Consider the following 24,522-nt stretch of genomic DNA (forward strand, 5'->3'; position numbering starts at 1 on the left):
TTAACCGAATGAGCCATCCAGGGGCTCTATAGTCCACTACACTTTAATTCAAAAGAAAAGATCTCCACAGCAGGTTCCTAATTAGTAAAGTAGGAAAAAGCTCTACGCAGCTAATAAAAAAAAATTGCCTAATTAATTTTTCATCTGTTGGAAAGCTGCCCTTTAAGATTCGTATTTGGGCACACAGCTTACGGTTGTTTTTCTCTGGTTCAGCAGGGGACAAAATGAAACACTCATAACTGAGCCTCAGAGAGAAGCTTCCTCCTAGATAAACCTTTCTGAGCAGTGTCAGCCAAATGAAGAGGCCAAAGCAACATTTTTGCCCAAGTGTGCAAGTCTGTAACTGAGGTCCTTTGGTGCAATGTGAGGAGTACACTGTCATGCTAAGGGTCAAAAGACAATCCATCCATGGTTATTATAAGCTGATAGACAATTTCGTAAGCAATAATCTTTAAAAAAATTTTTTTTAAAAAGACTTTTATTTATTTGTTCATGAGGGACACACACACACACACACAGAGGCAGAGACACAGGCAGAGAGAGAAGCAGGCTCCATGCAGGGAGCCTGTTGTGGGACTTAATCCCGGGTCTCCAGGATCACGCCCTGGGCCAAAGGCAGGCGCTAAACTGCTGAGCCACCCAGGGATCCCCAACAATAATCTTTTTAATCTAGAAAGGCTACTCTTAGGAGGGAGCTGCTCTTCTGAAGCCCTCACCCATTCAACCTTGTAAATGACTGTTCTTAGCATCTAGCATAAAAGGGACTAAGCTTAAGCCTCTTTCGGAGATAGCAAACTACAGTTCTGTTTGAGCCCCTGGTAGCATCTGGAAAATGCACCCAAGACTCCCGAGAGAGAAGATAAAAGGACCCTCACACCATTCATTCATTCAACAACTTACTCACTGAATATCTATTATGTACCATGACAAGGTGGGTGTCAAAAACTAAAGAGACAGGAAAGGGCCTCAGGTGTTGCAATAACTGTCTGTCTGGAACACTGTTATCATGCCAATTCATCAACTCTCCCAAGTTACTGGAAGTTGACTGCCTGTGATAATTCCTGAGATATGAGGATAGATGTTTTAGAGTTTCTTAGTTTGTTCCCTCTAAAAATAAGAGGAAAATACGGAAGCAACTACCATGAGAGCATTTATTCCCATAAGTTGGATCTAACATACCCTCTTTTAGAGCTGTAACGTCAGCTGCTTAATTCACTGTGGAAGAAATTATGCATAAACAACCAAGTCTGCCTGAACAGATAAACTGAGGCATTGTGGGTAAAGGGAAAACACATAGCTGAAGCATGTCAAAAGAATCAGAACTGAGTAGGATGGTCTGCAGAATCCAGCATCTGAGAGATTATAGTGAACTCTGGTACAGAGCTGACCGTAGTATGCTTTCTCCTGAATCAGTCCATGCCCCAGCTGTGCTCAGAGAAAACTGAAGGGGTGACGCTGTACTTACCACCACATGTTCGATGTGATTCGGACACATCCATCTGCCCAGGGGCATGGCAGTGAGCGGTGGCTCGAGGCAGTCCATGTGGAACAGGAGGGGGCAATAGTCACACTGGATGAGAGGGGCCACACGGCAGCTCCTGCAAAAAACGGTTGTAGGCCATTTCTGTGGCAAAACGGGAAAATTCAAACCAGTTCTGCTCTGTGGAACAGCCTTTCCTCCCTAATCCTTACAACATCCTCCCAGAGCCTCCCCTCTAGTGATCAGTTACACTCATGGTTTAGGAAGACAGATGAGGTTGGGGGCTACCACCAGGCTCTCCATTATTCTCTCTTTTAAGAGGAATGTGTCTTGTGGGGAAGTGAATGTTTATTTGGAGTAGAGCTAAAGTGGCTGTCAGAGCAGGAATGATCAATGCTCAGTACCCACAAGGGGAAGATAGCCAACTCTGTTCTGATCTTTCTACTCCTGAAAAGAAAGTAACTACCTCATTTAAAAAAAAAAAAAAGTGGCGCAGCGGTTTAGCGCCTGCCTTTGGCCCAGGGCGCGATCCTGGAGACCTGGGATCGAATCCCATGTCGGGCTCCCGGTGCATGGAGCCTGCTTCTCCCTCTGCCTGTGTCTCTGCTTCTCTCTCTCTCTCTCTCTCTCTCTGACCATAATACATAAATAAATAAAAATTAAAAAAAAGAAAAGAAAAGAAAAAAAAATCTCCAGCAGTGTTTCTAGAGTCTTATACTATATAGCAAGAAAGGACTTCTCTTCTACATGAAGCACTCAGCAAAAATGACACAGAGAGAGAGAGAGAGAGCTGTGCCAGGAAAGGATTCTGTAATGTGTTTGTGTGTATACAAGTTTAAGGGAGGAGCTTCAGCAAACACCAGTTATGACTTGTAACTATGATACTCCTTGGGTCCCTGAGATGCACTGGAACCTTAGTCTGGGCCTGGCTCAGAATTCTGCTGCTCTACTATCCAGTTCCCTACAGCTTTTGTTGTGGAACATTTCCTTTTTTTCTTTGGCACATTTCTTTTTGATAGCTATTTTCTCCTGCTATCCTGCCCTTCTAAGTCACCCAGGCCGCTAAGTCCAGCTTCAGTAATTGAAGCAGCTGGTTCCTGTCACCGAGGAGATCCTATTTGAAGGAAACCAGTGTCTCAGGAAAGCTACAACTGGGGCAGCCTGGAGGCTTTTGGAAGTCATCCAGTCTGATGCATATTAGCTACCATGGATACTTATACTACTTTTAAACTCATCTCTGGTGACTTAAAAAATTATTTGCCTTTTCCAGGGCCCTGTGTTTCTGCTGGCCAGACTTCCTCCTCCTAGCTAGTCTAAATATCTCCCACTTCTGTTTAAGTCCAACTCTTCTCATCCAAGCCTCTATAAACACAGTCTAAGGTACTTTAGGGACTTTGTTGTTAAGATAGTCAAGATTCTGGTCAATTGACCACTCAGTCTCTGTACTCATGTCATCATGATATGGGTTGTCCACATTTAACATACAGGTTTTGGAAGAGGTGACAGAAGAGAGAAAAAACATCATTTGATGACTACAGAGAAGAGCCCTCAGGATGGAAGAAAAATACCTGTTGCATGTGAAGCAGACTTTGACTGGTAAGGGAACAAGACCATTGTGATCTAACTCATGCTGTGTCTTCTTAACATTTTTCCCTGTGGTTTCCTCCTTTCTTCTCCTCTTGCTAGAACCTAGAAGAGAAATTGATGGTGTTGAGCTTTCTTGGATGTCGAGTTCCTAGTCTGGGATATGGAAACAATAGTAAGTAAAAGAACAGATCTCAGTAAAAGCATGTGCCATGGCCTAGACATGGGTCTCTCTCTGAGACCCCCTGGGCTGATTTCAAAGGGAAAAAGGAATAGGAAGGTAGGAAAAGGAACACTGAGACAGAAATCAGAACTATGGTCAGAAGTCACCTGCTCTGGGGCAGAAACACATCTTTATGTTTTGCAAACATAAAGCAGTCAGAAGCTTAGGTTGTTAGATATTGGCAACCTAAGGAATAAAAGTGCCTACATCAAATGGTCAACAAAGATGGTTCTACGGAGGTGGCAGAGGAAAAAGGCTATCTGCATTTACTGCATTTTAACAGAAATCAGAAAGGCTTTGATTCCATATGCATCCTGCTGATTGACCAAGATTCTTAAGACTGCCAATTTCACTTTCTCTGGGAAAAAGAAAATAATGTCTAGAAGCTTTGTGGTATCAAGAAGACAGGACTTAGCAAACAAAAAAAGGTACGATAGGCAATTTGGTAACATCTTACCAAACTATAAATGCATAGTTATAACTGAGTTATTCTAACATTAGAATTTACCCTACAGGGCAGCGCCGGTGGCTAGGCGGTTCAGTGCTGCCTTCAGCCCAGGGTGTGATCCTGGAGACCCAGGATCGAGTCCCACATCAGGCTCCGTGCATGGAGCCTGCTTCTCCCTCTGCCTGTGTCTCTGCTTCTCTCTCTCCTCTCTGTGTATTCTCATGAATAAATAAATAAAATCTTAAAAAAAAAAAAAAAAAAACTTTAAAAGAATTTACCCTACAGATACACTCACTCACATGTACACAACGATGTATTTACAAAATTATTTGTTGAAGCACTATCTACAGTAACAAGAGTAGGAACAACCTGAATGTCCACTAATAGGAAATTAGTTAAACAAATTATAGTATATCTATATTATAGACTATTAGGGAACCGCTAAGAAAAACTGAGGAATGTCTACATTAATATGGAAAGATCTCTAGAGCATACTGTGAAGTGAAAAAAAGCAAAGTGTAGAGCAGTATATTGAGTAAACTAGTTAGACGGAAAATACTGAGCATATCTATATTTGCTTATATAGGCACAAATTAATTCTAGAAGGAAATACACAAGAACCAAACATTGGTTATCTGTGAGGGGTAGAAAGGTAGAAACCAGGCAAATAGCAGACAGAGGTGGAAGGGAAATTTTTCATTTTAAGCCTTTGTATATTTTTTGGCTTTTCAACCATATGAATATATTACTTATATTTTTTAAAAAATAATATCCTGAAAAAAAAAAAAGTAATACCCTGAAGGGCAGAATATAAAAAAACTGAATAGGCACAGTATAACCTAAAATCTTCAAAGATGTCCAGAAAGAACAAAGAACAGGAACCTGAGAATGACTGTGTACAGTGACCACATAGGCAGCACTGCCCTCTGGCTGGACGGTAGTCTTTTGGGGAAGGTGGGGTGGAGGGGAGGGGACATAACAATTTGGCTAACCTGGTAGTGCAGTGGTACAAGTCAGTTCATTGGGCAACTGAAATTGGGTAGGGTTCCGCTCCATGGCGGCAGCAATCAGCAGCTCAAAGGGCCGCCTTAGCTGAGGCTGCACATAGTCTGGCTCTGCTGCCACTGGCTCCTCGTCCACGTCAATGATGTCCTCGTCGACGTCATTCTGCTCAGAGGTGGGGGTCTCTGTGCTGGCATTGGATGTGGGCGTGCCAGGCCGGCTGGCTCTCCTCTCCAGGATCCGGGCATGGGCAATAGCCTTGAGTTCAGTTTTGCTGGCTGATCTGTCCAACAAGTCAGTATCACTGCTGGGGGATGTAGTCCGTTTGCCAGATTTGTCCACCAGTCCATTGACGTGGCCCAGCTCCTTTTTCTGCTCTCGTTTCTGTGCAAACAAACAGGTAGGCCCATCAAATAAAGTACGACAAGACAGAAAGAGATGAATACTATACAGTCCTGCTAAACCACTAGCCAAAATTATGAAATTCTCTAACATGTCACAGACTCATCCACCTGGGGACTTGGAACACCAGCCTGTTCAAGATGCAAAACTATAGCTGAACTAAACTAAAGCTGGCAAACTATAGCAGGATGGGATCAAAAAACAGTAGGGGAAGTTAGAAATACTTATACACACTTATCATACATCTTTTACTCTAAGTCATCATATGATACACACTATCTCCATACAAAGTACAGAGATTAAGGGATAAAAAGTTATCACAGTGAGAATAAATTTAGGTTAAGTGAGAACAGGAGAAAAACAAGAAGACTCAACATCACTGTTGTTTGCCTTGGAGCATTCTGACCTCCTGAATGGTTTTAAGAATTTTGCTCCAAATAAAGTCGGCAAAAGCAAAGGTAAAAAGTAAAAGAGGCAAGCAGAGCTCCTTGTCCAGGGAGGTTGGGTGCTGACATGGAAAGAAACTACACTACAAGGTGGATGGGTGGTATGTGGAAAGTAGTTCTCCAGTGATCACAGTGTCCAAGAATGGTGGCTTTCAATGTTTCAAGTTTAACTAGAACTCTGAAAGGGACACTTCTTCAAATGGGAAGGTGGAGAAATGGAAAAAGACTATGTTTATTCAGTACGACTGGATGACCTGTATTACATTTTCCTCTAGGACTCCAGAGGGTGGTCAAATGAAGGTTTAACACTGGTCTCCAGTCAGGATACCTGGGATCTGTCCCAGTTCTGCCAACGATTCCTTATGACCCTGGGTGACTCAGGTTGGTGTGCAGGAATTTCTGTCTGTAAAGTAAGACTAGTAAAACCTTTCTTCTCCTCCTTTCAGAGATATGATGGAGATAAAGGGTCACACGTATGAAAGGGATGGCTCTGAGCTGGAGGAAGATCCAACCTCCACTAGGAACAGGACCCGAACATCAGAGGTTGCTGAGGCCCTTTCAAAGGATGTATTGTTTCAATCCACTTCAGCATAACTATAGGAGGCAAAAGGGGGATAGAGGTAGTGGTGTTGGAAAAGGCAGACCTGGCACTGGTAGGCAAGAGGTCAGAGCGGCATTTCAGGGAAAGCACAGTATGTTAGAAAAAAGCTACTATTATCCCCACCAAGCAGCTCTGGTTCTAGAAAGCTGATGAAGACGTAACAGAGCTTTGGAGTGAGGCAATTTGGCTCTGTTAATTCTTTTGAGTCCTTGGGAAAGTTATTCTACATTTGTGAGCCTCAGTTTCTTCTTTTTAAAATGGAGATACTACCACCAGCATCTACAGATGGCTGTATGGATTCAATGAGACAACATATGTAAAATACCCAGCATATAATGGGCACCAAAATAATATTAATTCCTCTTTTCCTGGCTTCACTATTCCTAACCCTTTCATGTCCAGTTTCTTCAGAGGCAAGTTTCTGAAAGGCCTCCTAGCTAGCAGGAGTTCTGACCTAACTGGCCCTCTTCTAACCTAACTGGGGATGCATACAAAGAGATCTTGAGAGGTGGACAGGCTGGAGGACAGCCTGGTTTGTGCACTTTAGGAGATATCAAACTACAGCGGAGGCTAAGTGGTTGACTTGGCTTTGCCTTGCCTTTTAACAGGACCTTTGTACACATGTTGAAAAAGAAATGTCTGCCTATTTACCTTCTAAAAGGCTGAAAACTGTTACATACATAAACCACAATTTCTGAATTATCTCATCCTGTTTCTGCAACCAAGGAAATCATCATTCATTGTGACATCATGTTCAGAGGCCAGGAAAATAGAGGTGATGTCACAACAAAGGCAAGTTCCTTGGTGTGTAACGAGTGTGGGGAGAGGGAAGGAGATGGTTTACAACTCCAGACTAAGAGTAGCTCCAGATTCTAATCCATAGTCTATAATTTGAGGATTGGGTATCAAAATCTGGATGGAAACACACCCTACTTCCTTTTTTTGATAAAGAGGAATTTAGCTTTTGCACCCCACAAAAGGTCTCAAAGTAGAAAATCATGTTCTCAAAGCTAGTACTGAATTATCAAGGCCAAGGGAAGGGGAGTTAAAGAGGGATTAGGTAACCTGGGGTACAAAAATGTTCAAAGTCCTCTCTGTCCCTCATACACTTAGATTCAAGCATCTGGATACCAGTGACATGTGCCTTGGGGTGAGGGGAATCTTTTCTCCACTAAGCTGGAGAAGCAGCCTTGTTTTTTCTCAGCCAGTTTCAGTCAATGAATACAGCTGCCACATTCAGGCCACTTATCAGCCTACTCCTGTCACTAGTGAATGAACATGGCTCGGTAAATTAACACACCTCTTCTGCCCATTTCAGCAGCTCATGTTTGGATTTTAGGCCCTACTGGATTCCAAACAGTCACCATGGGGAGAGTTAGGGTGATTCCAGGGCTGGAAAAGACAAGAAGAAGGGACGAAAATGCCTTCAGGGCCAGGCCATCTTAGCTCTAGAATATCAGTGCTCTAGATCTGGCATTCTGAGCAGAGCCTTCAGAAAGCAGCATTATTACCTTTCGGCGAACAGTGCACCGGTGACACATCCACTCCCCAGGAGGCAACATCTCTTCACTCAGTGGAGGGTTACTGTGGTGAAAAGACAAGGGCAAGACTGAGTACTAACCTTTGATGCAGCAGGAAAAAGCCTAGCTGGGTCTGGCAAAAGGCCGCATGGCCCTTGACTCCTATTCTGGCCGGTCCTGCAACACTACTAGGGTTCTCTCTCTTTTCCTTCAAAATGGTTAGCTAGTATCATTTATAATAACCCTAAAGAGTGAGGACCCCCTCCCATATCTTGGAAAGAGAAGCCAAAGCCACAGCTATTAACACTGGGCTTAGAGGGAAAGATAGAAAGAACTAATTTGGAACCTTGAGAATCATTCCCAAACTGTGTCATGCTAAAATCATTACTAGATCCTCCATATTCCTCAAAGTTTGTTAATGTAAAAACTCTTCCACCTGCTTTTCTGAGCCCCATGTAGCACAGTCCCATTCCATCTTCCCAGGAGCCTTTCAGGTACCCTTCCCCCTAGTCAAATAGAAGACTTGCTATTTCTTTCTCTATAGCACTTTCCCCCTTGAAAGCTGTGCCTGTTAAAACTCTATTAATCCTGTAAAACTTGCTTCAATCAGCCTATAGTAGATTAAAGATGGCTGCAAATTCTTTGCTACTCCTACCATCCAGAGGTAGGCCATTTCCTTCCTTTTTTTTTTTTTTTTTCATTTCCTTCCTTTTGAATAAAGCTTGCCTTGTGACTTATTTTGACTAATAGAATGCAGCAGAAGTGACCAGGTTATATAACTTCTGAGTCTGGGTGTTAAGAGACCTGCAGATTCCATTTTTACATGTTTGGAATGTTCCATCTCAGAGCCCTGCTGTCACGCTGAGAGGCCACACAGAGGAGACTTAAGGAACTCCAATTAACAGCTTCCTCTGGACTCCAAGCCAAAAGCCAGTATGAACTACTGCTAGGTGACTAAGTCATCTTGAACCATGCCAGCTCAGTTGAGCCTCTAAAGGACTGTGGTCTCAGACAGCACCAAACTGAAGGGAAAAACCACTCAGTGAGCTCAGTCAACCCAAAGACTTGTGCGAGATAATAACCAGGGTCTGTTTTTAAGCCACTGAGTTTTGGGTAGTTTGTTATATGCAGCAACAGATAACTGAGTACAGCTCCTCCGTATGTTCTTCCTGGATTACTTGGACATCTTGGACCTCTGGGCTGCATAGTTTTTTCCCTTGTGTGACAGGTTTTTTTTCTTCTCAAGTTTTATTTATTTTTAAGTAATCTCTATACCCAATGTGGGGCTCAAACTCATGACCCCAAGATCAGGAGTTGCATGCTCTTCTGACTAAGCCAGCCAGGCACCTTAGTTCTCTTATTTCTTGTTATATATTGGAAGCCCTATGCCCAACGTGGGGCTTGAACTATTTATAAATAAATAAAAAATACATATATATTTATTTATTTAAAGAGCTTATTTATTCATGAAAGACACAGGAAGAGATAGGCAGATGGAAAAGCGATGCAGGACTCTATCCCCGGGGCCTCAGGATCACAACCTGAGCCAAAGGCAGATGCTTAACCACTGAGCCATCCAGGTACCCCTAAATTTTTATATATATATACACACACACACACACACACACATATACACATATACATACACACGTATGTGTATATATACATACATACACATACATATATTTAAATATTTATTTATTCATGAGAGAAAGAGAAAGAGAGAGAGAGAGAGAGAGAGACAGGCAGAGGGAGAAGCAGGCTCCATGCAGGGAGCCTGACGTGGGACTCGATCACCGGTCTCCAAGGACCATTCCCTGGGCTGAAGGAGGCGCTAAACTGTGAGCCAACCAGGCTGCCCTAAATTTATATATATTAAACGTTATTTATAAATATGCCCAACATGGGGTTTGAAGTCAATCCTGAGATCCAAAGTTGCATGCTCTACCAACAGAGCCAGCCAGATGCCCCTCTTTTATTTCTTTCATTAGAAGGACAGAGACAAGGATTAGATAGATCTCTTCCCTCTTTGTAGCTTAATAAATACAGGTTGTGCTCACAGTAGTCACTCAGTAAGTCAGTACTGAATCAGAATTAGAGCTGTGTAGGGCAGGCCTTACTTTCCATTAAGGTTACAGCAAGAACCATATATAGGATATGAAATCCTTGGGAGGGTCACATTTTTTTTTAAAAAAGATTTATTTGCTTATTCATGAGAGACACACACAGAGAGAGGCAAAGACACAGGCAGAGGGAGAAGCAGGCTCCTTGCAGGGAGCCTGATGTAGGACTCAATCCCGGATCCCAGGATCATGCCCTGAGCTGAAGGCAGATGTTCAACCGCTGAGCCACCCAGGCATCCCAGGAGAGTCACATTTCTTTTTTTTTTCTGAGAGTCACATTTCTAATGTCTATACAGTAGTGGTTCTCAAAGTGTGGTCTCCAGATCAGAAGTAAACATCAGTATCACCTGGGAACTTATTAGAAATGCAAATTGAGACTTCACTTCAGGCATACAGAATTAGAAATTCTGTTATACAGAATGAGGCTACATTTACACTAAAGAATTCCTGTAGTTGGTTCCTGGGGTCACCTATTTGGAATGTTAAGGAGGAAGTTTTTCATAAAAAAAAAAAAAAGGTAATAACTGAATGTTGAATAATAGAAGGACTCTTCTTAAAGTCCCAGGGCTTAATATTACACTGCTCTTTTCTTTTCCCCAGATTTTATCTATTTGAAAGAGAGAACATGACTTGGGGGGCGGGGGGGAGTCACTGGGAGGGGAATAGAAGGAGAAGCAGACTTCCCACTGAGCAGGGAGCCTGACATGGGGTTCAATCCCAGGACCCCAGGATTGTGACCTGAACCAAAGGCAGACTATCTAAATGAGCATTTGGCTTGGAAATTGTCCTAGCTCCTGCTTTGCCATGCTTCCCTGGAACTCTGAGTATACATGTCGGGATGTCCACCAAGCCATCACAGGTCCTGGCTTTCTTTCCTTCCAGTTTCCTTGGTCAATCTCAGGAAATCCTTACTAGGAAGTAGAAAACTGGAGGCACACTGGCCTGCTGTGACAGGTCTTCAAACCCTAGAGGATCAGGGATGAATGTCACCTGTAAAGTCTTCCCACTTCACTCTAATGGATTTCTGCACAGGCTACATCCAAACTAATGAAATGCATGCATGTAATCTGCAAAGGCCTACAGACTCTGCTATGCTTCAGCAGCTGTCATATTAAAACTAACCCTGAAAAGGTTGTCACTTCTGATTCTGTTTCTCATCATTTCTTTTCATCTGCCCATTTGGCTTTGTACCAAGATACTCTCCACCAAACATGTAAAGCAGAAAAGGGCAAGGAAAGGTAGTTTGAGCTTAGATCTTTTACCAAGATGTAAAAGGCTTCCTGGCCATTCTTCATGCTTCCCTCAATCTAGCCCCAACTCCTGCTGGCAGAATGAGTTATTTAAAACAAAATTTTCTTTCTTTCTTTCTTTCTTTCTTCTTTCTTTCTTTCTTTCTTTCTTTCTTTCTTTCTTTTCTTTCTTTCTTTCTCTCTCTCTCTCTCTCTCTCTCTCTCTCTCTCTCTCGATTTTATTATTCATTCGTGAGACAGACACAGAAAAAGAGAGGCAGAGATACAGGCAGAGGGGGAAGCAGGCTCCATGCAGGCAACCCGATGTGTGACTCGATCCTGGGACTCTGGGATCATGCCCTGAGCCGAAGGCAGATACTCAACTGCTGGGCTGTCCCTTAAAACAAAATTCTGACCTTATTACCCTCCTAATTTTTTTTTTTTTAATTTTATTTATTTATGATAGTCACACAGAGAGAGAGAGGCAGAGAGAGAAGCAGGCTCCATGCACCGGGAGCCCGATGTGGGATTCGATCCCGGGTCTCCAGGATCGCGCCCTGGGCCAAAGACAGGCGCCAAACTGCTGCGCCACCCAGGGATCCCTACCCTCCTAATTTTTTAAAAAAGATTTTATTTATTCATTCGTGAGACAGACACAGAGAAGCAGAGACATAGGCAGAGGGAGAAGCAGGCTCCCCTGAGGGGAGCCTGATAAGGGACTTGATCCCAGGACTCTGGGATCATGCCCTGAGCCAAAGGCACTCATCCACTGAGCAACCCAGGTGTCCCATCACCCTCCTAATTAAAAAGCTCTTCAGTATCACCCCTACCCTAACCATTATAGGATAAAGTTCAAGCTCCTATATTGTCAGTTAAGACCTCTGTGGCCAGGGACGCCTGGGTGGCTCAGTGGTTAAGCGTCTGCCTTCAGCTCAGGGTGTGATCCTGGAGTTCCGGGATAGAGTCCCACACAGGGCTCCTTACATGGAGCCTGCTTCTCCCTCTGTCTATGTCTCTGCCTCCCTCTCTCTCTGTGTCTCTCATGAATTAAAAAAAAAAAAAAAGGACCCCTGAGGCCAGAGTCCTCCACCTTTCTTCAACATCAATAACCTGGTGGCTCCCCACACAGTCATATCCTTTTTCCACTGCATGTCTGTTTGTTCTGGAGGTGCTACCTACAACCACAAAAGCTGGGCCTTCCTTCATTCCTTTACCCAGTGGACTCTTTATCTTTTGGGGCTCAAGTCAGATGTTACCTCCAGGAAGACTTCCCCTGAAGCCCGATTCCCTACAGCACTTCTGTGCCACACTGTACTGAAACTGTTATGCATCCGATTCCTTTTCTCTATGCCTTACTTATCTTTGTACCTTCACACTCTGCAAGATGTCTGACACATACTAGGTATTCAATAAAGCTTTAAAAAACTGCGGAAGGGCAGCCCCGGTGGCATAGCGGTTTAGCGCCGCCTGCAGCTCAGGGCGTGATCCCAGAGTCCAGGGATCGAGTCCCACTCGGGCTCCCTGCATGGAGCCTGCTTCTCCCTCCGCCTGTGTCTCTGCCTCTCTCTCTCTCTGTCTCTCATGAATAAAAAAATAAATAAAAAATAAAAATAAAAAACTGCGCAACACTAAAGAACGGACTTCTAGGAAGTGAATGCCTCCAAAGTCACGAGGCAGCAATACAGTTGGGTAGGCACTTGTTTTGGTGGTTAAATCACTCATGAAATGATTTGTTTTCTAAGTTACAAAACAATAAGACATGAGAGTCAAAGTCCACACTTGCAAACCTGAACTTCACACTGAACTACCACCCCCAACTCATTTAAAACCTTCTTTAAACAATTTGATTTCTTGTTTATTTTTCTGAAAACAGGGGTCAAATGCCTAAAATTTTTATTAAGAGGCTCTTAAAAGTACTTCTGGTTGGTTTCTAAAGGATCACTTTTATTTTTATTTTTTTATTTTATTTTTTTTTTTAAAGGATCACTTTTAGAGATAAAGTTTAAGAACATTCATTTCTCAGAATCCTAAATTATGGCCACAGGCTCTTTTTGTTTGCCCTAAAGTGTCTGATGAGGGCTTTTGAGTTTAGGGAATAGCACAGGAAAGTCAGAGTGTTGTCTCCAGGATGAGCACAGAACACTTAAGAGTGAGGCCTAGTTAAGATTTTGTTGCTTTCTGAGATAGAATGTGCATCTTGAAATAAACTTGAAAACATGGTATTTTGAGAAGGCAGTAGTATGTAAGATAGGATGGATAGGGAAGGAAAGTCTGTTTCTAGAAAATGGCCATCATAGAGATGCCTGGGTGGCTTAGTGGTTTAGTATCTGTCTTTGACTCAGGTCATGATCCTGGGGTCCTGGAATCCAGTCCTTCATCGGGCTCCATGCAGGAAGCCTGCTTCTACCTCTGCCTCTCTATCTCTAATGAATAAAGAAAATCTTAAAAAATAAAATAATAAAAAAAGGAAAATGATCATCACAGATACAGCAGGAATACAAGAATTGCCTATCATAAAGCTTTCTCCATGTTTCCTCTTTGCCATTAGCAATTCCTTTCAAGCTATCTAGAAGGTAGTTTTTCAACTCAAATAACCTGTATCTTTAAAACAATTCATGAAATAAATCCAGGAAAGCTAGATTGTTGGAGTAATAAGCTCACAAACTAGTTCAGAAAGAGGCTGTTTTGCAAACAGCTAGTTTTGTTCTATATCAGAAATATTGCCAAAAGGGAAAGGATTCCAGGGAGAAAGGAGATTCTGCAGCCTCCGGACACTCCCATACACATCCTGAAGACTTTCCCATCTCAAAGCTTTTCCCCCTATAAGAATGGTGTTCCCTTTATTGTGCAGCTCTGAAACAATTATATACATACCAGAGTCTTTAAATCATAATACATCTGTCAAGAAAAAGAAGGCTTTGTCTCAGTTCTCTCTTATCCCTATATATCAATGAAGACAAGATGCTGAGGGCCATTCTCTATAAACGGAAATCATTAAAAGTTAAAAGTCAGGTAATGTTGGAAATGCTCTATCAGAGTTTCCTCTACTCAGCAGTGAAAACCATGAGGACACTATAATGAGCCAGTGCTGCTTGTAAAGACATCAATATGCTTCCTAATCACTAAAGCCTAGAAATAGCATAGCGATAATCTCATCTTACATCTACACAGCGTATTACAATTCAAAGTGTTTTCACAGATGTTTTTATTTGATCTTCACCAGCACACTGTGAGAATTCTTACTCCCATCATACAGGTGAGAAAATGGACTTATTTAAAGCCATGGGGCCAGTTAAGTTGCAGAATTAGAACTCAAATCAGTTTCCTGGCTCTCTCAAATCTTGAGCCCAAGCTGTTTCTAAAAAACCTTTGTGAATTCTCTTATTTCTGGGAGGAACAGTGGAATATCCATCAAAGTGTCTTCTTTAACCTCAAAGTCTAGCATTTCCTTCTACATCAGTCGATATTTATTGAGTTCCCCCTGCTTACTACCAATGCCATGCTATAGGTACCACATTAGAGGAAGGACACAAAGCAAACAAGTTATGATCTACTCTACCATGAAATGGCCTTTGGGGAGAGAGGACCAGAGTCATTCGTCCAGTCAAGCACTTAATGAATAATTAATTATTTTATGGATGGCAATGTGTTAAGTGGTGAGATTTCAGACAAGGTCCTTACTCTCAGGGATCATAGGCTAGAATAACATGAAAAGGACAGTTGACAACAAGACCACATACAATCAACTACAAACTGAACCCACCATAAACACCTATACAAGACTCAACTGTGCATGGATGCTGGGCTCAATGAACAGCCTTAGAAGTTTGGTTTCTTTAAAAAAAAAAAAAAAAAAAAAAAAGAAGTTTGGTTTCTTGGTAACTGAAGGTGACAGTGGCCTTTTCCCTCCTCTCTTTCTATAATTCAGAACTATTCAGCAAATGGTAATTCAGTCAGTGATCCTTTAAAGACAGCAATACTAAGGATCTCAAGGGGTTCAGGAGGAAATTATAGTTTTGGAAGGTGTATTTCTATATTTGAAAAACTACATGAAGAAGGAAAGTTCAGGGAGTGGTGACAATTTCCTAGGAATGGGTATTTTATGTCCATTTAGAACTCAACAGTGTATGAGCCTTTATTTTTTAAAATATTTTGTTCATTTATTCATGAGAGACACAGGGAGAGAGGCAGAGACACAGGCAGAGGGAGAAGCAGGCTCCATGCAGGGAGCCTGACGTGGGACTTGATCTGGGGTCTCCAGGATAAGGCCCTGGGGCTGAAGGCGGTGCTAAACCACTGAGCCACCTGGGCTGCCCTGTATGAGCCTTTAGATTCCTTCTGAGAACTGTCCAAGTCATAGAAAGGAAGGTGAGTCCTGGAATGTGCATGAGAGCTGGCTTGTCTTAGAAAACTGGTAGCTCTTTAGAGAGTACCCTGTGAGGACAGAGCTTTTGCAGAGAATATCTATCCATCTTCACTGCTGTGGAGGTTTCCTCTCAGATCATTTGTTAAAAAGCCCTGGCCTGCAATTCCTGGCCACAAAGTGACATTCACTGCTTTCTAAGTTGCTATTTAACAACTACCTGATCTTAAAGACCTTCTGTTAGCTATAAAATAGTTCATAACAATATAGCTCTAAATCCACAGAGATTGGACAACTGAAAGATATGCATCTCAGGGTTTGGTGTGGCTTTCTGTGAGGCCTGACAGGGCCTATAAACCATTAACAGTAACATCTGTACACAAACCAATTAGAAAGCTGGTCAAAGGCATTACTTTTTTAAAAAAAGATTTACTTATTTTAGAGAGAGAGGGAAAGCATGCATGCAGGACGGTGGAGTCAGAAGAGAGGGAATCTCAAGCAGGTCTTGTGCTGAGCTCAGAGCGCAAAGTAGGGCTCGATCTCATGATACTGAGATCACGACCTGAGCTGAAATCAAGAATCGGTCATTTAACCAACTGAGCCATCCAGGAGCCCTGGCATTAATTTTTTAAAACTAAAACTCCTAAAGCCAACCCCTGCAACAGGACTCCAACATCTAGACCCCCATAAACAAATTTAAATGGCTTGACTCTATTTCTGATCAGGGCTGTCTAGATTAGTTTATTTCCAGAATCATGGAAGAGAAAACTACATACACCCTGGCCCCCAGCTGTGATGCCTGCATTGATAGACCTCTTCATGTCAGAGATTCAAAGCCCAGAGCCAGATGAACCCAATTCACAGCCAAAGGATGAAGTCCAGTTTTAATTTAGAATGCCTCTTTCATTCACTAATGAGGCTGCAGCCCACTACTGCAGGTGGAAGATGTTAGTTGTCATGGTTCTTGGCTCTCTAATTAAGAGGATCTATTTCAAGTCATACACCAGTGTGGCTGATCTGAGTCTCACCTCACTCATCTCCCTCAACTATTAATACATGTGAACCTGCAGACATTAACATTTACCTCAGATTTAGTCGCCACCAGTGGGACCTGTTGCTCCATAGCTCTGCGTTAATTATCCACCCAGCGCAAGCAGTTTTTCAATATGGAACTGGAAGGGAGAAGGGGGAGGGGAACAAGAGAACAAAGGGAGGAGGGGAGAGGTGGAGATAGGGAGACAGGGAAGCAAAAGACTGCCTTTGATTTCAGAGACCTATTTTTTGCATTACAACATGCAGACAGGAAAGGCATTGGGCTCTGGCCATATTTTTAATTTTTAATTTTTTAAGATTTTATTTATTTATTCATAGACACAGAGAGAGAGGGGCAGAGACACAGACAGAGGGAGAAGCAGGCTCCATGCAGGGAGCCCGATGTGGGACTCGATCCAGAGTCTCCAGGATCACACCCCAGGCTGCAGGCGGTGCCAAACCGCTGTGCCACCGGGGCTGCCCTGCCCGTATTTTTAAAAAATATGTTAGGTTACTAATGTATAGCTTGCAACTGTCCATCCGGCTAAGTAACACTGACATTTTAAAACTTGAGCCAAAGGCAGCTGGGGAGACATGGAATATCACTTAACCAAATCAAAAGCTTTGGTGTGTGTATTAGGACAAAAGAAAGATGCATAAAAAATATTTAAGAAAGAAGGCATCTCATTTTTTCTTCTTGGACTGATAAAATATTCTACTTAATACAAAGACTGAACAGGAACACTATGCAGATAGCATATCCAAACACAATATACCCACAGCATTCCACTCGGGTTCTCTTCTAAAAGAGGTCAGTTGCATGAACTGCTAGGGTCCCTCCTGTCAGAACCCATCATTCTCTAAGAATCAGAAGCTCTCTAGCCATATATGCTCATATGCTCATATATAGAGTTCAGTTAAAATATCAGACTAAGAATGGTTTCACACGCACACACACACACACCCGCCGCATCTGTATGTCTCCTCCCTTTTTTGGGTGGTGGTGGGGTGTCAGCCAGCAAACAATAGCACTGAGCAGTTTTGATTTTTAATTTCACAGTTCATGGGTCTCATCCATCCATCTGAGGTCCACTACCAGATAAAAATCCTGCAATTATATTTAACGGTATTGTCTAAGAGTGACTGTAAAAGACAATACATGCTTACAGCAGGCCTGCTCTCCCTCAGACTACCCCTGTTGCCTTTGGCCAGCTCAGGAAGCGTGTTGGTACCAGCCAAAATGGGAGTGAAGGTGATCACTGACAAGGCCACTATCACATCTCAGCCTCCTGGTAGCCATCTTGATCTACAAAGGAAACTATGAGCATACAAAACAAGCCTTTTTAAGTAGGTTTTTAAAAGATTTTTTATTTATTTGACAGAGAGAGAGAGGAGAGCATGAGCAGGGGGGAAGGGCAACGGGAGAGGGAAAAGCAGACCCCCCGCTGAACCAGGAGCCTAATATAGGACCCAATCCCAGGACCTTAGGACCACAACCAGAGCTGAAGGCAGCCACTCAACTGACAGAGCCACCCAGACACCCGAAAAGCAGCGTTTTATAAACTGAAACCAGCTTCTGTTCTAGAAAAGCTCAGAGGTGCAGGATAAAATTAAAAAAATATTCTTAAAGCTTAAAAGTTGTTACTAATACACTCAAATTTAATGGTTTGTTTAAAAGAAACAAAATCTAATGAAATTTAAATGTCAGTATATATGCTTCCTCTGGGCACTTGTATGGGCATCAGTTTTTATTTTCAAACACGGCCTACCTTTCAAAAGCTGGCAAGATAAGATGGCTATACTGAAAGATATTGGAGATAAAAGCAGAAAGTTCATGGGGTCCCAGAACCTTAATTCCTTACCCTCCTTCATCCCAGCTACCGACTCAAAAACAGCTAATGCCACAAAGTACATAAAAAAAATATAAGGACTGCTGGCTTTTTCATGCAAAGCCTCAGTAGCAGTGTTAACAAGGAGACCAATGAAGTGCCAGGCCATTACAAATGCCCCATTGAGAAACTTAGCTAGTTGCGTCACTTCCACAGGCATACAATCCTTTCAAACTAGCTGACTGTGCCCCCAAACTTCATTGCCCTCTATGTAGAGCTGGCTCATGGCATCCTCCCAGTGAAGGACACCTGGAGAACAGGGTTCTAAGTGTAGCAAAAGGAGGGTGGGAAGGCAGAGTGCCAACAGTTAAACCAGGTGTGTCTCGCTCTGCTAACTTCTCTACAAGCTGAGACTGGGTGCCACAGGGCCTTATCTATCATTAGTCTGGCTATTCTGGCAATCCTGGCTTCTCCACAATGGCAAACAAGTTAGCTGCATTTTAAAAATGAGCTTCATTCATTCACCTCATGATAGATGCTGGAGCCCACCTGTTTTTTGGAAGAGTCACTATTCTGGCTTCAATAGTCACTTTCTGATGTTCCTAGGGAATGTTCTTCCTTGGAAAGAAGAACCAATAGTTGTAATTGTGTATTCCAGAAGAGTCTCAGAGGTATATGGAAAACTGGGTACTGTTCAGTGGCCAAATTTTAGTGGACTATCAAGAACAAGGAGGTAGCCAGCCCAAATTTTTTTTGCATATGCAAATCAGGAAATCTGGATCAGTTCACATCTTATAGATACTGGGCCTAAAATTCTATAAGGGCTGGGAAAACTAAAAACACTAACATCTTTATTTGAAATGCAACTAAATATAGAGAGCATGTTTCTACTTAGGACCCAGCTGCTTTTCCCTAAGGAGGATTTCTGCTTCATTTACCCTCCTCTGACAGGGTCTTCTTAAAAAAAAAAAGGGGGGGGGGAATAATGCTATTATTTGCATCAAAACAGCACAGGGCCTATTCTCTCCTTCTCTTCTACCTTTTCCCCCTACCCCATTTTACTCATAAACCTCAAAGCTTCCCACCTACATGATTGAAGTAATCTCCTGGCATGCTGTCAAACAGTGCTATCGTGGTTTGATGCCACAGCTAAGTGCTGACTTGGGCTTCTGAAGCCTTCCAGTTATACCCCCGTGACCTATTTAGGAGGTGAACAGACTTCTCAGAGACAGAGCATCATAATTTTTTCCCTTTGGCCCACTTTTCTTTCAGATGATCCCTAACCAAAGAATGATCACCCTAAAGGCCTGAATGTGTGCACACAAGTGGTAAAATTTAAGGAAAACTTACATGCAGCAAGCATACAAATCTTGGACATAATCACTTTCCTGTAACTTATATAAACTGCAGATCCTTTTCTTACCATTCAGCTTACTTCAACACCAACAAACTGAAGCCTGCAGCCAAAGATGTCTGATGAATTAGGTGTTATAAGAGCTAAGTTAAGCTAGAATGACTGAGTGTTGTCTAAGCCAGGCAAAACTATGAGGACTACAAAGGAAGGATAAAGAAAACAAAAATGATAGAGCAAAACAATGTTTATCCAAAGACCAAAATCGGTCACAGAATTCTATGTTTAAGATGCTCTTTCAAAACATGGCAAGGAAGATCAAGGAAAGTTGATCTATGTAAGCCAATCTATGTACAGAAAGAACTAGGAAAAGTCATAGGTTTAGACACATTTAATGAGATTAAGAGTATAAATTTCATAATGCACTTTGACCAAAAATTGATGAATGTCAACCAAAAAAGTTCACTGTAGAGTTTCACTGTTTCCAGAGCTTCACTAAAACCAAGAATCAGGAGAACTCTGATGGTTCAGTGAACGTGGGAATTAAAAAGCTCCCAGCTCATCACAGGAGCCCAGGGCTGGTGTAAAGAACAGGAGTAGCTCCTCATCACCCAGTTTTGTAATGAGGAGACTTGCCTATAATCACTTAAGAGTTCTATGCATTTCATTAGCTTCTCTGCTCTGTTCTCTGCACAAACGCAGACAGGAGAAAAATAATATTCAACAGTCCTCTGAGGGTCACAGCTGGATAAAAGTGTTTGTGCTGCTACAAACAGGGCTCCACCCTGAAGCTCAAGCTTGTTAGTAATTCTGAGAGGTTCCCTCACTCTGGCCTGGCCTGGTGGTAAAGTGGTGTCTTTGGGCTATGGTTAAATTCAAACCCTGCAGAGAGTCCTCTCTTGCTCACTCAAGCTTATTTCAAAAAGAGCCTCATGCAGACCCCAAATCAGGAAAGACTGATGCTAGCTAGGTTCAGGCATGGAGTCCCTGCCCTGCTATTACACTGTCTTTTGTCCTTTCAAGATTGGGAAACACTTCCTGGGAGATATATCTTGCAGTTTGTCCGAAAACAGGGGAAGGGCAAAGACTAAACACTAACACTATTAACACATAAGAAACAAATGTAATTAGGGGGAAAGGAATGGTCACCGTGTGTTTGTGTTAACAAAGATACCATCCACTTGGTAGAACCAGGTATCAGTTCTGTTCCCCAAGCATTGCTTATCTTTGCATGTCTCTCATTTGTAATACTGCTACGTATTGCATAGCAGTGAGCAGAGGAAATGGGTCAGCCTCTGGCTTTCAAGAAGTTTAGTGAGCATTTAAGTACATGGTTGCAAAAGGGAAAGTAGCTTTTTGAATGAGTCAAGCTTTACATTAATTGAAATTTTATCAATGTGTAACGTGTACTTGGAATTTGCTTACTGTGAATTCAACAGCTCTACATGGTAGACAAGTTCTTTTTTGCTGATGCATCAAAGCAATGATTTCTCCTTTTTATCAGTGTCTACTGTACCTCTCAGTGTCTTCTACCCCCCATACAAATGTGCTAAAACTTCATCTTTATTCTTATTTGCTGAGACCTAGATTCACATGTTTAGGCTTAAAGGATGAAAACTTTGACATCTATAAACGGCAGGCAGAAAAAGGAGTCACCTTCTTATTCTTAACTGCTCTCAAGTCATGGGAAAAGCAGTCAGCTAGTGACCTGTGCATGTGTCCTGGGCATGGTGACAAATCCGCAATACCAAAGTGCCTTTCTGAAATTTGGTCTAGGACTTGCACTGAATACAATGTCCTCTTCTTTCAGGAAACTGGCAGGGGGACAGATGTACTCCTGTCCAGTCTCCTGGGAGGCTAGCATTATGCGGAGGTGCTCTTATAAGTGTCACTCACTGAATGGCAATGCAGCTGGCCATGTTTGTACTCCCTGGGGACTCTTAAGTCAAAGGAAGAGCACAGTAGAGGTGGGAAAACACCCCCCACCCCGACTTAAAACTCTGGCACCTTAAAATAGGAATGCATTTAAAGGAGCCTTGCTGCATTATCATAATAATACAACCATCACAACCCCAATCAAAATCTACTAGGGCAGATTGCTTAACTACACACCCAAGGAATTGTATATCTGCTTGGGTGAGACAAGGAGGTTCAGAGATAGATTTCAACACCCTTCCTTCATGACCAAAAGCAAAAAACATTCGGCTTCATCTATTTTCTATTGTCCTATCACTTATAGGAGAAAAAACGTACCCATTTCTGTTAAGAAGCAGGACATCTGCACTCCTAGGTGGCAAAAATCCTCTTGGGGGGCATCAAAACAGATGGTTTCTTTTTTTTTTTTTAATTTTTAAAAAATTTTTTTTATTATTATTTATTTATGTAGTCATACAGAGAGAGAGAGAAAGAGGCAGAGACATAGGCAGAGGGAGAAGCAGGCTCCATGCACCGGGAGCCTGACGTGGGATTCGATCCCGGTCTCCAGGATCGCGCCCTGGGCCAAAGGCAGGCGCCAAACCGCTGCGCCACCCAGGGATCCCCAGATGGTTTCTTTTTATAAACTATATAAAACCTTCAGGCAAATATTCTCTGCGCTCTGTCTCCCTATTTATTGCTACCTGGGTTTACATAAAGACACATATAACAGGTGAGTTCATTACAATGTACAATTTTTGTTCTTGTTAATGGAGTTCAAGAGCTAGCTCAATTGATCTGGAGTTATTTCCACTCCAAGCTGTAACCTATCAAACTGAGAAAATGAAAATCTTCCTTAAACTAGGAGCCTCACAAATATGAGATTTCTATACACAGAAATTTTTTTTAAAAAAGATTTTTATTTATTTATTCATGAGAGACACAGAGAGAGAGAGTCAGACACAGCAGAGGGAGACGCAGGCTCCATGCAGGGAGCCCGACGTGGGACTCGATCCTAGGACTCTAGGATCACACTCTGGGCTGAAGGCAGGTGCTAAACCGCTGAGCCATTTTCTATTGTGGTGGATTTGTTATAGTTTTTCTAGGGCTAACTTCCAGCCTTAGACTCTTTACTAAGAAGGGTCACTCAGAAAAGCTGAAACACAAAAAATCACATTGTAGGGTTCTCTCCACTGAGATATACCATCCTGACTGGAGTTCACAGAAGAAAACCCTTAGTCACTGTCATTACATTGATAACATAGGCATAGACATTAAAGTATGCTTTAAATCAACTACTTTTCTTCTAGGTAAGACTCAAAAATTAAAAAATAAAAAGGGTAAATGAAAAGACAACCCACACTGGAGTGCCTGGGTGGCTCAGCCTGTTAAGCTTTTGCCTTTGGCTCACATCATGATCCCAGGATCCTGGGATCAAACTCCATATCAGGCTCCCTGCTCAGGAGGGAGTCTGATTCTCCCTCTCCCCCTGTGTGTGCTCTTGCTCTCTCTCTCAAATAAATAAATAAAACCTTAAAAAAAAAAAAAAAAAAAAAGACAACCCACAGAATAGAAGAAAATACTTGCAAATCATACATCTGACAAAATACTTGGTATCCAGAATATAAATAATTCTTACAACTCAGTAATAAAAAACCAAATAACCCAATTAAAATTGGACAAAGGATCAAAATAGACATTTCTCCAAGAAAATATCCAAATGGCTAATAAGCACATGAAAAGATGTTTGGTATCAATAGCTATTAGGGAAATGCAAATTAAAACCATAGCACTTCCTGCTCATAGGATAGCTTTTATCAAGAAGACATACAATAACAAGTGTTAGAAAGGATGTAGAGAAATTGGAGTCTGGCAGTTCTTCAAAGGTTAAATATGTGTTATTCTATGACCCAGCAATCCCATTCCTGGGTACACAACCAAGATAAATGAAAACAGATGCCCACACAAAACCTGCACACAAAAATGTGCATAGCATCATTACTCACAATAGCAAAAAGTAGAAAAAACTCCAAATGCCCATTAACTGATAAATGGATAAGCAAAAAAGTGGTATATCCATACATGGGATAATATTTAGCCATAAAAATGGATGAAGTACTGATAAATCCTACAAGGGTGAACCTTGGAAACTCACTGAGTCCTTTTTTGAGTATCACTTGTCCTTTATTCAGAGCCTAATAAAAACCAATGTCTCATCAATGCACAGCAAGGACAATTTGGATCCCTTTTCAGTTCAAATTACACAATTTGTCTTTATTTTATGATTTGGCTTAAAAAAAATTATCTTGGAGACATACTTAAGAATTTAAAACAGATCAACAAAAAATAAATAAATTAAAAAATAAATAAATAAAACAGATCAACATGAATCCCCTCTCCATATATAAGTGAAGACTACCTAAATATGTCCTTATACAATTACACACATAAAAAATACACTAATCATTTATGAAGGCCAAAACGGCCCTAGTATTTTAGTGGAGCCCATCTGTAAAGTATTTTGAGAGCAGGGAAATACTTAAGGAGTAGCAGGAAACTAATGAGATTACAACAGCATCCTACTTTTCATTGAGTATGGTAATTAATTTGGGGAAAGGCCCAAAGTGAAAAACTTCCCACAACAGTACCACTAAGTACTTGCCTTAGGTCATACAAACACTCTTACCTTTGAGGAACATTGTCTCCTCTTCCCCTTTAAAAAATTTCTGATGCTTCCTTTCTTAACCAAAGCCATCTAGGTCACACATTTTTGTGTAAACAATTCATATTAAATATTATTACTATTATTATTTTCAAATAGTCATTATCCTTTTATCATTGAACCAAAGCACTTACATCACAAGAATTAGTCCCTGAGCCCCACATTAAGTTTACAAAGCATGCATGTGTAATTGAGCTCAAGCTCAATGTTACTGGACCCTTCCTGTTTGAGTGGAACATTTAAAAATAATAAT

The 24,522-nt window shown here is 41.8% G+C and overlaps 1 protein-coding gene across 3 annotated transcripts in view; it reads right to left on the bottom strand.

Annotated features, from left to right (window-relative positions):
- PHF12 (PHD finger protein 12) overlaps nt 1-24,522 on the bottom strand; it is a 42,173-nt gene that overhangs the window by 11,968 nt on the left and 5,683 nt on the right. For 2 of the 3 annotated variants that reach the window (XR_011999751.1, XM_026016064.2), the window contains exons 3-6: nt 7,698-7,770; nt 4,728-5,121; nt 3,049-3,169; nt 1,466-1,598 (exon numbers count right to left, since the gene is read on the bottom strand). Coding sequence is in view for 2 of the 3 variants with exons in the window: in XM_026016064.2 (XP_025871849.1) it covers nt 1,466-1,598; nt 3,049-3,169; nt 4,728-5,121; nt 7,698-7,770 (721 nt within the window). In the remaining variant the exon portion in view is untranslated. Of the gene's footprint in view, nt 1-1,465; nt 1,599-3,048; nt 3,170-4,727; nt 5,122-7,697; nt 7,771-16,505; nt 16,594-24,522 lie in introns of all 3 variants that reach the window. The other variant, XM_026016065.2, reaches the window with a different exon arrangement.

The sequence above is a fragment of the Vulpes vulpes genome, chromosome 2 (genome assembly GCF_048418805.1).
Source record: "Vulpes vulpes isolate BD-2025 chromosome 2, VulVul3, whole genome shotgun sequence".
Lineage (NCBI taxonomy): Eukaryota > Metazoa > Chordata > Mammalia > Carnivora > Canidae > Vulpes > Vulpes vulpes.